Below are 13,123 nucleotides of genomic sequence, written 5' to 3'. Positions count from 1 at the left end.
TGTAAGCTATGCCACCCCCTCTTGTGTGTTCTCTAGACCACTGCATCAGCCCGCCTTACAAGGCAAGGATGTTGAAACTGGATGGGGCCAGCAGGACTGCTACAGCTCCTGGACACGCTAATCCCCACTTCTCAAGTTTGTGCAGGCCATCCATATACAAACAGAAATAATGCCTTTGAACTTGGCTTACTAGTCAACATTGACCTTTCTGCAATTTCCTTGTTTTAGAACCAGCTTTGTACTTTGAGTGGCTCAGGCTCATATCTAGACTCAGCCCCTCCCCCCCCCAAAAAAAAACTGGGATGGGGTGGGAAGCTATGTATTCATAGGCATGTATACTGATAAACACAAGACACATAAATAATAAATTATTTATAACTTTGAAATGTTGTACAAGACAAAAATTGAAAACGTTTTACTCCCCTCTCAGAAACAAAACATTACAAAATGTTGGCATTAAGACAGTAATCACACTTCTTGTATTTAGCAGGTGCTATGCATACCTCACAACCTTTGCTCACGCGGTCACTCACTTGTCCCCTATGGAACATTCTACTTAGCAAGTGTTACCTCAGAACTGCAGTTACTGGCGTATGCAGTTGGAATGTAGTCCAAGTCAAAATGTGCTATTAATGTAAATTATATTCTAAAGATTTAGCTCACAGTCTTTACATCTTAAAGTGACTAAAAGTTAAATTTACTTTGCAGCTCTTATGCTGCCTGGGGCTACTAAGAGCAACCAGATGTCCTGGATGACCAGGGAGGACCCAGTACAGACACCAGGTGTGTCTCCATGGACAGCACTCTCCAGCAAGGGCTGTACGACAGACTGGGAGAGACATGGAAAGCCAGTTGGCTGTGACTTTGATTCACCATATGTTATATATCTCTGATTTGCTTTTAAAGATGGGATTATAAAATAAGCTAGCTATTGTTATCAGATTTTTTTCCTTAATGGACACAATAGCTCTTTTTCAATAGAAAAAGTAAAACTTATATTGTTTATAACTTTAGAGCTGCCAAAAATTAGGACTGTCATTTACAGACTTGCCAGTAATGGATACATCAAACTGTTCCAGTAGCTGTCACTTTAAATCAGGTCCACAAAGCCCAAGAAAACCTGCTGTTTCCCTGTACAGAAGTTACAAGTGTCATCTAAATTACCGAGGATGTGAGGATGTGCTACCTCAGCTGACAGTCGATGAGACTGAGACTGTCCCCAGCACTCGGCCCACATTCCTTTCCCGGGACATTTCCCAGAACATGAGAAAGAGCAGATGTTCTGTCGTGCAGAAACGAACAGTACACACGTATGGATAAAATGGGGCTGAGGATGGGCACTGCCTTCATTCCCCGGGAGCCTGGGAGCGAGCCCTTCTGCAGTCAACCTCGCTAGTCATGGTCTTCTGACATTAGGGAACCTGCTCTGAGTCATCGCCGATGTGACCAGCTAATGGTTTTCAGTAAACTACACCATGACCAATGTTCTTTTCCTTGCTGGTTCCAGGCGGTTTATTCTGCCGTAAATCTGGTGCTGTTCACACACATCTGTACCAGAACCTTGTTTTTCCAAAGCTGCCCCGACAGTGGCACATCTTCACTGGTGAGGTCATGCAGATCCAAGTTCCGAATAAAACCCTGCTGTGTTTACTTCATCTGCAAGGGCAGCCGGCACAACCACCCCTTGTCGGTGCAGCTCCCGCAGCACATCTAGGATGGAGTCTAATTCTGTGCGGAACTTGTCCAGCTCCCGATTCTTCAGCTGTGCAAGTCTCTTCCATTTTTCAACTTCCTTGTTTTGCTCAGTTTCTACTACTTGGCGTGTTTGCTGTATTATCTGAACACATAAAAAATTTACACTATTACTCCAATTCACAGTGGAAACGAGAAACACTTAACAGTTTTAAAGAACAGGAGAATACTGAATAGGTATACCCAGGGCTTCTTGGGGGAAACTCAAACTCAGATCAACCATCAAGCTTATGTGGGTTTTTTTTTTTTTTTTTTTCTTCAAATTTCTTACTACTTGTTATGGACTGAATGTCCACATGCTGTAACTCTAACCATTGGTGTGGCTGTATTTGGAGTGAGGAAATAAGGCTAACTGGTTGTACTGATGGGGCCCTGAGCTCATAGGAGCAGTGTCCTCCTAAGAAGAGACACATCAGAAGAGAGCTTTCTTGCCTCAAGTAAAAGTCATTCAAGAATGCAGCTTGTAAGCCAGGAAGACAGCCTCATTAGAAACCAAATAGCCATAATCCTGACTTGACAACATCTGATCTAGGAGACTTGTCATGACGGTCTGAGCTGACTAACTGCGTAAGGAAAGCTGGGCATTAGCACCAAGGCAGCCCTAGAACATCACATTCTCTGTCTTTCAGTGCAGGAAGCCTGTTCTTAGTGTTGGGGATGTAATACACCAATGACCATCTTTTAACATATATTTTATAAATACGTGAAATGATTTGAATATCAAGTACTATTCCCAGGGTAATAAACATAAAACTTACTAGGTGCCTATCAGCGCTTAAGGACAAGATAAAAGTTTTTCCTCTCAAAATATAAGGAAAATCAATATTAAAGTATTTGAGATTTTAAGTCTTATTTTTAATTCAAAACTATACTTTTAAGGAATTAAAAAGACAATGGGTAAGTTGCTGGAGCGGTGACTCAGTGGTTAAGAACACTGTCTACTCTTCAAGAGGTCCCGAGTTCAATTCCTAGCACCCACATGGTGACTCACAGTTGCTGATAACTGTGGTCCCATGGGATCCAATGTCTTTCCTGGAGTGCAGACATACATGCAGACGAAATATTCATGTACATAAAATACACAAATAAAAGATAATGGAAACACTGGAAGAGTGCTTGGTAGGGATGTAGAAGTCACAGCAAGGAACGGTGCTGCAGGAATGCCCCCGCCCCGCTATGTTTACCTGCTGGAGCTCCTGCTCTCTCTGCCTGTGCCTCATTTCCATCTGCTGGATTTTCCTTTCTAAGCCCATGAAATGCTTCATCTCTGGTGTATGGTTTTCTTTGGCTTCTTTCAATTCTTCCAAGAGTTTTGTAATCTAAAATTGAAGTTGGAAGGGAAAAACCACAATCACAAGGAAACAATTATTTTCAAAGAGATAATCTTGAAAATCAAGAATATTTGTATAAAATTTCTCAAGTGGACCTTGGATTCGTCTAGAAATTAACAGCTTCCATTCTTATGTCTAAGAAGTAAAGAATCACTCTAGCTGGGCTGCCCTCACATTCTGATTGGTTCCAGATGTCCGGACCACCTTCCTCCCATGACTATTTCGGGGTTCAAGTGAGGTGGGTGCTTTCTTCGGCTTCAAGGTGTTAGTAACTGTTTTTAGAATTCGAAGTACAGCTCAGTCATGCAGCACTGAGTGTTCAGTGCACAGAAAGAACTCATTTTATTTGTAATTCTCTGGTGACCCCTATATGACTTAGAATTTTAGTAATTTGCTCCGTAGATAAAGGCTGCTGGGCAGAGGAGAATGGAGCAGAGCCAGGGTGGGGAAGGTGGAGGGAAAGATGTCTTTCCTGGTTGACTGCTCTTTGGGACCCGGGGATGCAGAGATGAAAGGCACAGTCTCCGCCCTCACGGGTTAGGACTGCAGCATCTGTCTTCTCAGCACAGGAAAGGGAGCTATTTTTATAGCACTGGCAGCAAAATGGAGGGGTTGGGAGACTTTCATCTTAGACTCAGTGAAGCGACTATCTGCATTTTCTATCATACAGTGAGTCATTCTACCAGAGATCTGAGTCCACCAAGCGCTGTATCAAAGGCAATAATAATGAAGATGGATAAAATGAAGATACATTACCACACTCAATCATGTTTTACATAAAATACCCACTATCTAATAGTTACAATGCTATTCTCTCAATCTTACCTGAATTAGTAGGGGAAAGTGAATACAAAAGCATATTCAATCAGAGGCAATCAAACTATTTTAAATGAGAAACATCCTGCTGGTATCACAGTCGCCACAGAAACATGCTGTCTTGAGCTGGGGTGGTTTGCAGAAAGCACAGGGAGAGCCTGATTGCTGGGCATGAAGATGAAGATGGTATACACTATGCAATGATTACCAAAAGTTATTTAGGAAAAAAAAAAAAACCCAGGCATGGTGACAGAACAAAAAGCTGATGGAGTCATAATCATATACAGAATGGATGGTCAAATATTGTGATTTTTGTAAACTTATTTTTGGCTATCCTGGGTTTTTTTTTTTTCCATATAAAATTGATCATTGTCTTCTCCAGATCTGTGAAGAATTTTGATGGGATTTTGATGGGGATTGCATTGAATCTATAGATTGCTTTTGGTAGAATTGCCATTTTTACTATGTTGATCCTCCCAATCCAAGAGCAAGGGAGGTCCTTCCATTTTCTGGTGTCCTCCTCTATTTCTTTCTTCAAAGACTTGAAGTTCTTGTCAAATAGATCTTTCACTTCCTTGGTCAGGGTTACCCCAAGATATTTTATGCTCTTTGTGGCTATCGTGAAAGGTGATGCTTCTGTGATTTCCCTCTCTGTTTCCTTATCCTTAGTGTATAGGAAGGCAACTGATTTTTTGGAGTTGATCTTGTATCCAGCCACGCTACTAAAGGTGTTTATCAGCTGTAGGAGTTCTTTGGTAGAATTTTTGGGGTCGCTTATGTATACTATCATGTCATCTGCAAATAACGAAAGCTTAACTTCTTCCTTTCCAATACGAATCCCCTTGATCCCCTTATGTTGTCTTATTGCTATTGCTAGAACTTCAAGCACTATATTGAAGAGGTATGGAGAGAGTGGACATCCTTGTCTTGTTCCTGATTTTAGTGGGATGGCTTTGAGTTTTTCTCCATTTAATTTAATGTTAGCTGTCGGTTTGCTGTAGATAGCTTTTATTATATTTAGGTATGACCCTTGTATCCCTAGTCTCTCCAAGACCTTTATCATAAAGAGGTGTTGAATTTTGTCGAATGCTTTTTCAGCATCTAATGAAATGATCATATGGTTTTTTTCTTTCAGTCTATTTATATGGTGGATTACATTGACAGATTTGCGTATGTTGAACCAGCCCTGCATCTCTGGGTGTAAACTTACTTTTGGAGGTGAGTTCTGAGGAATGAGTCAGGGGTTTCATGTACACTGCTGTATACTAGACCTCTGAACTATATCACCAGTTCCTCATAAAGTTTTCATGGTCGGAAAATGATTTTGTCATTCTAAGTTATTGCTGTCTTGTGTAAACACTCACAGTGCATTCCTGGTCTTTTGAAGCCAGCAAGTAAATGAGAATTCTAACATGGCCAAGGATCTATAGGGTAGGGAGAACTCCTAAGAGGTGGGTGGCAGTATCCAAAGGTGGACGCTGCTGGCTTGAGTTTTAAAGAAGTCTTAGTGAACAAACTGCAGTGAGTTAGTGCTAAAAACTTTATAGATACCAGCATCTTATTATATTTACATTTGTTTATTCTATTATTCCACAAAATGTAAGGGTCACAGAGCAGGACTGGCTGACTACTTTGTCCTCAGTATTTCTAGAACCTAGGTTTTTCTACTACTGATGGGTCCATTTCTTTCTGTATGCTGGTCAGTAACAATTGTAAAGTTATTTCATTTTCTTGACATAAATTTCACCTTTATAATGGGAAAGACAGTACCCACTCCTTGGATATGTTTAGAATCAGATACACTAATCCATGTCCTTAGCACAGTCCATTCAGACCAAACATTCCATACTTGTTTCTACTATTGTCAATCTTGTTAAATGGTGTAAGAAACAGCTAGTGGAGCTATACTCCAACAGAAAAATCTATCTCAATAAACATTTTAGGTTAAGACTTTTCAATGTTTAAAAAGCATATGCATCCACACACAAATGACTACACCTACATAGTGTTTGCACCCCTGTGTGAACAGGAAAAGACATAGCAGAATATATTTGGGGTAGTGGGACTACAGCTGATTTTACAGCTTCTAATTTCTAACATCTAATACTCGCATAAAACAATATGCTGACCACTAAATCCATGCTCAGTAGGTATTTAATACTATCAATAGAAGACTCAGTTATCTTAATAGTTAATACTTATTTTAATAAAGAGGGCATTTCATGCAGATTGTATCAGCAGAGGTGGAGTAACAAATGCTTGTAAGCCATCATGTGGGTGCTGGGCTTTGGACTCAGGTCTGGAAGAGCAGCCAGTGCTCTTAACTCCAGTCCCTCAGTCCCTGTATGCTGATTTTTGAGTCCTGAAATTTTTCTGAATTCTTTTAAATCACTTAACTGCTTTTTTTAAAATGGAGAATTTAGAGTTTTCAACATATAATGCCCCCAAATTTGCAAATATAAATCATTTACCTTCTTCCTTTTCAATGTGGATGCCTTCTGTTTCTTTTGCCAGGATCACAGTACTAAACAAGAGTAGTGACAGTGGTTATGTTTATTTGTTTTTTTGCTTTTTGTTCTGTGGGGTATTTGATCGCGTTTACTGTTTTGAATCAAGCCTAACCATTTTTGCATCTCTGGTAGAAGTTTCAGCTGATCACTGAATGAGCACTGTGATGTGCTCTTGAATCCAGTTTGTCAGCATTTCGTTGAGAATCTGCATTCAGTGCAGATACAGGTCTACAGTTGTCATATTTTGTTATTTGTTTGGTATCAGGGTAATGGTGGCCTCTAACAAGGTTAGCAGAGTTCTTTTCATTTCAGTTTCTTGGATTATTTAAAAGAACTGGAATAATTTTCTTTATAAAGCTTTTGTAGAAATCTGGGTCACTGAGTTCTGATTTTAGACAGTAGACTAAATCACTGCTCCAGTTGTATTACCATTTGTTCTACTTGTATGTCATACTTCTTGATTCAATTTTGCTAAGTGTGTATGTGGGATTTTATCCATTTCTTTTGGGCTTACCAGTTTCCCATATGATTATGCATAACCATTTCTTATGATCCTTTATTACTGAGTCAGATCAGTAAAAATGTCTACCTTTTAGTCTTTGGCTATTATTTTTCTTCATTAGTCTAATTAAAGGTTTGTCAATTTTGTATCTTGCCAAGCAAGCACTTCTGAATCTTTTGTCTTGGTTTTGCTCTCTTACAAGCACAGACTCTGATCTTCCGGCTTGGGTTTGCATGCTGTCTTCTGATGTGAACATCTGCTGCTACAAAAGCTCTGCTCAGTGCTGCTGCTGCAGCTGCAGACTTTCATGTTGTCCTTTCGCTTTCCTGTTCAAGTCTGAGTTTTTGATTTCTGCTTTAACTTGTTCACTTTCCAATGTGTCGTTTGGGAGAAGGTTGTTCATTTCCCACATTTTGCATATTTCCCGTTGTTCTTTTTGTTGACATACTGTTTAATCCTGTCTGTTGTCTAAGGATATACAGTAAGGTTATAGTTATTTGAAAATATTGAGATTTGACTTGTGGCCCTAATGCATGATCTACCTTGGAGAATGTTCTTTCTGTTATTGGAAGAGATGACTTTGCTCCATGGCGTTTCAGTTCATGTTTCTTTGCTGGTCTTCTGCTTACATGACGTGTCAGTAACACGTCTGTTACAAGTCTGTCCCTTTGGAGTTGATACTGTGCGGAGTACCTAAACCTTTACAACTGGTAAACCAGGCTGCTCTATCACCATGCAATGACCCCTTGATCTCTCTTTAGTTACTGACTTAAAGTACTTTATGATAAAGCTCAGCTAGTCTTGTTTGAGTTTTCATTTGTATATCACTTCCAAGTTCTTCATTTTACATTTGTGTGTGTGCATCTTTTATTAGTAAAATAAATGCTTTGTTGGCAGCACATGAGTGCTCCCCCCCCCCCCGCAAAAGTCCATTTTGTCAGTTCTGTGTCTTTTGATTAGTGAATCCATTCCATTTACGGAAAATGAAGATTATTAATTACAGGTATCAACTTCCTCCTGTCCTTTTGTTAACTGCTTTGTGTATTCTGTTCCTTTCTACCTCTAATTATTTACCTTAGTGGTTTAGTCTGATTCTCTTTTAGGTATGTTTTCCTGATAAGTTTTGTAAGTACTATGATTATTATTCTTTTTAGTGTAGAATATTAAGCATTTCTTGTAGGCCTGTTCTGGTGGTGGTGAATCCCTTCAAGTTTCTGCTTATCTAAGAAAAATGGGGTTTCTTCTATTCTAAAGGTAGCTTTGCTGAGTATAGATTTTTTCCAGCAATTTGAATATATCATTCTATTCTCTTTCTGTCTATAAGAGTTTATCAGAAATATGGACTCTATCTACTAGGTCTTATTTTAAATATAACTTGAAGCTTTCCTCTTGGAGGATTCAGAATTTTAGCATTTCCTGTTTTGTACTTTTAGTACATGACTGTAATATGGCCCGGTGAAGGTCTCTGTTGTTGAATCTAGCTGGGGTCCTTTGAACTTCTGGTATTGGAATGTCCATTTTCTCGGAAGATTTGGGACACAGTTGAATATTTTTAATACCTTTGTCGTTTTCTTCTACAACTCCCACCATGCAAACACTGGCTCACTTTGTGGTGCCCCACTAGCTGCACAGACTTCCCCCTTTCATTTATAATCTCTACTTCTTTGGTAAAATTTTCATTCATATTTGGAATTGTTCTTATTTCTTTGTTCTGGTTTCTTATATTCTTTTGCATGAATTTCCTTAGGATCATTAGTTTGACTTTTTTTCAGGCATTTCATAAGTTTCCCTCCAAATGGGGTACTGGAGAATTATGTTTCTTTAGGTATACTATTTCATGCCTCTTATACTCTGTCATTGATGCTTCTATACCCATTGTGGTTGTTTCTCCCAGTTTTGGGGTATAGATTTTATAAGGGAGTTTTTTTTTTTCTCCAGGCAGATGCGATATAAAGTGTCAGTAGGGGTAGTTGCCTTAGTTGCTGTTGTAGATGAGCTTAAAGACCTCAGCCCATGTTTAGGGTGGGAGTTATGCCTCTCTGAAAACATCTCCCCAGACAGGCAGGCCTACAGTGTGCCTCCAAATCCAGTCAGCTCACACTGAAGATCAGCCATCAGATTCAGGCACTGAAGGATGAACGTAAGTGAAGCTGAGGTTACGGCACTATTAACACAGAACTGAGGTGATGTGATACAAAGGGAACTTTCCTTAGGTCTCGTGGGGCAATGACAAAGTTTTGAGGCTTGTGGCACTGGCAGCTGCTGGACCTGGATGGATATTCCCCAGGTCTGAGGTGACACATGAGCCCAGTGCTGGGGCGTTTGGCACTCTGAGTTATGGAGGAACTGTTTCTGAGTTCTGTGGATGGGCATTTGTTGAGGGATTGTGGCTGTGTTGTTTATGGTCCTGGAGCTGCACAAGATGGAAGGGGATGTTCTCAGGTCACATGGAGAAAAGTGCTGGTGCTGGCGCTTGTGTTGGCAGTCACATTCCTAAGTTATGGGACCCGGATGGGAACACTGCCAGGTCCAGAGGAACAGGCAGGAGTGGACACTTAGCTTTCCCATCAGCAGCTGTGGGGTGAGTGCTGCGGTGAACGGCTACATTCTTGCAATTATATGACATGGATGGAAACGTCCCCTGGGTGTGAGGGGACATAGTGAGGTGACAGTGGAACTTTTTGTACCACCAGCTCCACTGGTGGGCGGGAGTTATTAGGGAGATCTTCCTCAGTTCTGGTAACAGGTGGTAGACTTTGGTGGTAGCCTTCCCGGAGCCATGAGACACAGCTGGAATCTTCCTCAGTTCCTCAGGGTCAGGCAAAGGTGCTGTCAGGGGTTTCTAAATTATAAGTAGCAATCCCAAGGCTTCGGGACCATGGGTTATAGGAAAAGAACTTTTCCTGTTCCCATGGGGCAAGGCAAAGGCAGCCTTTGTCATGGATCTGCAGGACACGGAGAAGCCACAGCTGTAGACACTAGGATCCATATGTTGTTTAGACACCTAGGGTGTTATCGAGCAGTGGCTGATGTGTAACAGGTTAGCCTCTTGAGTTGCAGGAGTCCCGACTGGGAGCAGAACAGTTATTCTTAGATTAGCCAGCTACCCAAAACACACTGAGTACCTGTGAAGACCATGGGCATCTTCTCTAGTGAGGACTGACAGTCTGCAGCTATCACGGAAGTCACCGGTGTTTTCCCATCTCTCTCTTCTAGAAACTCCTTCTCCCCTCCTCCATGGCCAGGAAACAAGGCTTGCACCTGTACTTTTCTTTGTTCTCTAAGTTGCCTTCCAACTCCAATGCTGTTTAGGGAGTGCCCACTTCCCAGTCTAGACCTTCCCCTAATCTCTCTTCTTGAAACACAAAGTTTCCCTTTGTCAAATGATTCTTTGGTGGCCACTTTGCAGGTAGAGTGTCCCCATTAGTCATCCTGAAATCTAAATGTTAAGAGATGGGATCTAGTGAGAGGTCTTTAGGTTACTGGGAGGTTATGCCTTGGCAGGGGATTGGGTGATTCTGGGCCCTTCCTTTCTTTCTGATTTCCCTAGTCACAAGGTGAATAGCTCTGCTCTGACATATGATCCCCCATGATGTGTGGGCTTCATCCTGGCTCTAGGCATCTGGGCCAACTACTCCTGGATGAGACTTCAATACTAACTTTTCTCCTTCTTAGCTGGCTGTCTCAGGTACTGCGACAGTGACAAAAAGCAAATGACACAGTTAAGGATTTACATACAGATCTTACCATAACCCCTACCATCATCTCCCACTGCCTGCTCAGGAGGTCACAACTGCCTCCAGAATATCTAATTTAAGTTACAGTAATCACAACAAGATTTATCATTTTTTTTAATCATGGGCCTTGAGAGTCCCCAGGCTCAAGTCAGATGCTGGCCTTAACTGATTTCTTTTTCCTTTTGTTCTTTTAATCAGACAGGGTTTCAAATGTAGTACAGGCTAGCTTGGAGTTTGTGCAGCTCAGACGGAGAATCACAAGTACTGGGGTTACACTCATGCCATCATTACACTCAGTGTGGCTTCTACGAGGGATTGCGAGCACACATCACCATGCCCAGCTTGGTTTCTATGAAGTGACTATAGACTTTTTCTCAATGATGACATTTGTAATCGGCCCTGCATCTGTCTTTAGGAAATCTGGATAGAGATTTAAATCCTTTCTCTACAACTACAGGGTGCAAAGAAAGTAACTACTGAAAATTTGTAATGACTACTAACTCGTGAAAAATGAACCGTTTTGTGAAGGGTATCATAAATCCCAAGACAGAAGCTAATACGTGCCTAAGTTTGCAAAGACTGATTGGCAACATAGCAGAGGTTGACTAAAAAATCTGCACCCTTTGCAGCTGGTGTGACCTTAAAGAACTGTGTGATTTAGAACATTTTAGATAAAAAGGTTTGGACAAACATGCAGTCTACAGAAAAGTCCTTCCCAGCATTAGCACAGTAAGAAGTAAATTCCCAAGGACATTGAGGGTATTTGCTTTAACTAAATTTTGAAAACTTCTAAGTCACAGCTTTCTGATGGTCCTTATAAAAATGCATAAACAAACGATCTAACAGAACTCACCACTGTTAGTGCACCTTCATCTGTGGCTATACAAATTGACAGGAACTAGAACACAAAGTAAAATAGACCAATCAGCTGCTTTCAGATGCTGGGTAACAGCTCACAGGACTGTGACTCCTGAGAACAGGGCTCTGTCACTGCCCAGTTTATCATGGCAACAGTTCAGCTTCAGAAAAACAGACTACTAGTTCCTGGAGGTCAGGAGTGGGAAGAGTTTTCCCTTCTAATTGAGATGCCCAGGAGCAGCCAGCGTCTGTCAGTGGTAGACAGCGGTAGGACTATATCAGCCGCGCTAATGCAGCTCCTGTAAATGAACCCCGCATTAAGCAGCAGGTACCCAGACTAGGCGCACATCTCTATTTGGCAGACAGTGGCTTACACAGTCGTAAAGGGATAAGGCTTCAACACACTGCAGCTGTTTGGCTTCCAGTGCATCCTCCTAAGCTAGGACTGAAGTTGTCACTGGAGGAGTGAGTGAGTTATTCTGGAAAGAGGCTGTTAGAGAAGCAAGCTTGGCTCTTTCCTACCCCTCTATCCTCTGCCATGGGATGATGCAGTATAAAGGCCCTTATCAGATACTGGCATAATGTTCTTGAATGTTTGAATTAACAATGGTTTTTGATTAATTATCAAATCTAAGGTTTGCTTTTAACAAGACTATAACTTGGGTTAACATGGACCTTGATTAAGGCTAAAAAGATTCTGTGTGCATCTTGAGTGCTGAAATGAAAGCTAGCGCGTGTGCATGTGTGTGTGTGTGCGCACACACATGCACACATCTTTCTAGAATCAATGGGATGGATCTTAGGCTGATGAGCAGTGGTGGTTTTCAGGAGGAGCCTGTGTCTGATGATATTGCTGCTGGTGACACAGCATGACTATTTCTTTGACATGTTTCTCAGTAGATGATAACTATGACATAACAAACAGGAAAAGTTTCCTATGAGTCCTTTTCTGTCTAAGGCAGGATACAGTCCTTTACTGGCAACAGTTTAGCTCCTATCAGCACAGCGAAGAAGACACCAGATGAATCTAAAATCAAATCTCACTCTGAAAGTTTTCTCCCATTTATTCCTTCCCACAGTTCCCACCTTTGGAACTCTGGCTTTCCAGTGTCCTACTGGGTCCACACAGGTTTCCTCTTCTTTGCTGAAGGCAGAGCTCTAAGTCACTGCATCGTCACTTTCTACTGAGTTTTCTCCTGCTTGGTGAGCACTGTGAGTGCCAATCAACTCGTTTGCTTTCTTCAAATCTAATTAATCTGTTGCTCAGTACAGGAGACTGTCCCAACTGAGAACTCAGGGCTGAGTAGCATCATTTTCTTTGACACATCAGTTTCTAGAGACTCAGACAGGGCTCTCTGGAAAACCCTTCCCGGAACCTAGGGATGGGATCCTAGGGAAACTGGCAGCAGCCAGTATAACAGAATTCTCACTAAAGCAAGTTTCCCCACATCTGTCTCCTTCTCTCCCTGGCTTTCACTCTGTAGCCTGGGCTGGCCTCAAACTCATGCCCCAGGCTACAGGATGCTAAGATCATAGGCACGAGCCACATGCTTGAGAGAGGAAGGTTCATCTTTCCCTGGCCCTTCCTTTACAAATTCCGAATATCAGCAGGAAGCA

At 41.5% G+C, this 13,123-nt stretch overlaps 1 protein-coding gene across 2 annotated transcripts in view; it reads right to left on the bottom strand.

The window, feature by feature from the left end:
* Positions 1 to 357: 357 nt before the first annotated feature.
* Cep162 (centrosomal protein 162) overlaps positions 358 to 13,123 on the bottom strand; it is a 73,345-nt gene continuing 60,579 nt past the window's right edge. For both annotated transcript variants that reach the window (XM_050118914.1, XM_050118915.1), the window contains exons 26-27: positions 2,937 to 3,071; positions 358 to 1,837 (exon numbers count right to left, since the gene is read on the bottom strand). In XM_050118914.1, the coding sequence (XP_049974871.1) occupies positions 1,610 to 1,837; positions 2,937 to 3,071 (363 nt within the window). In that variant the 3' untranslated portion in view covers positions 358 to 1,609. The remainder of the gene's footprint in view (positions 1,838 to 2,936; positions 3,072 to 13,123) is intronic.

Source organism: Alexandromys fortis, unplaced genomic scaffold (assembly GCF_014885135.2).
Source record: "Alexandromys fortis isolate MF-2015 unplaced genomic scaffold, M_Fortis_MF-2015_v1.1 scaffold_164, whole genome shotgun sequence".
In the NCBI taxonomy this organism is placed as follows: Eukaryota; Metazoa; Chordata; class Mammalia; order Rodentia; family Cricetidae; genus Alexandromys; species Alexandromys fortis.
This window is presented reverse-complemented; position numbering and strand designations above follow the sequence as displayed.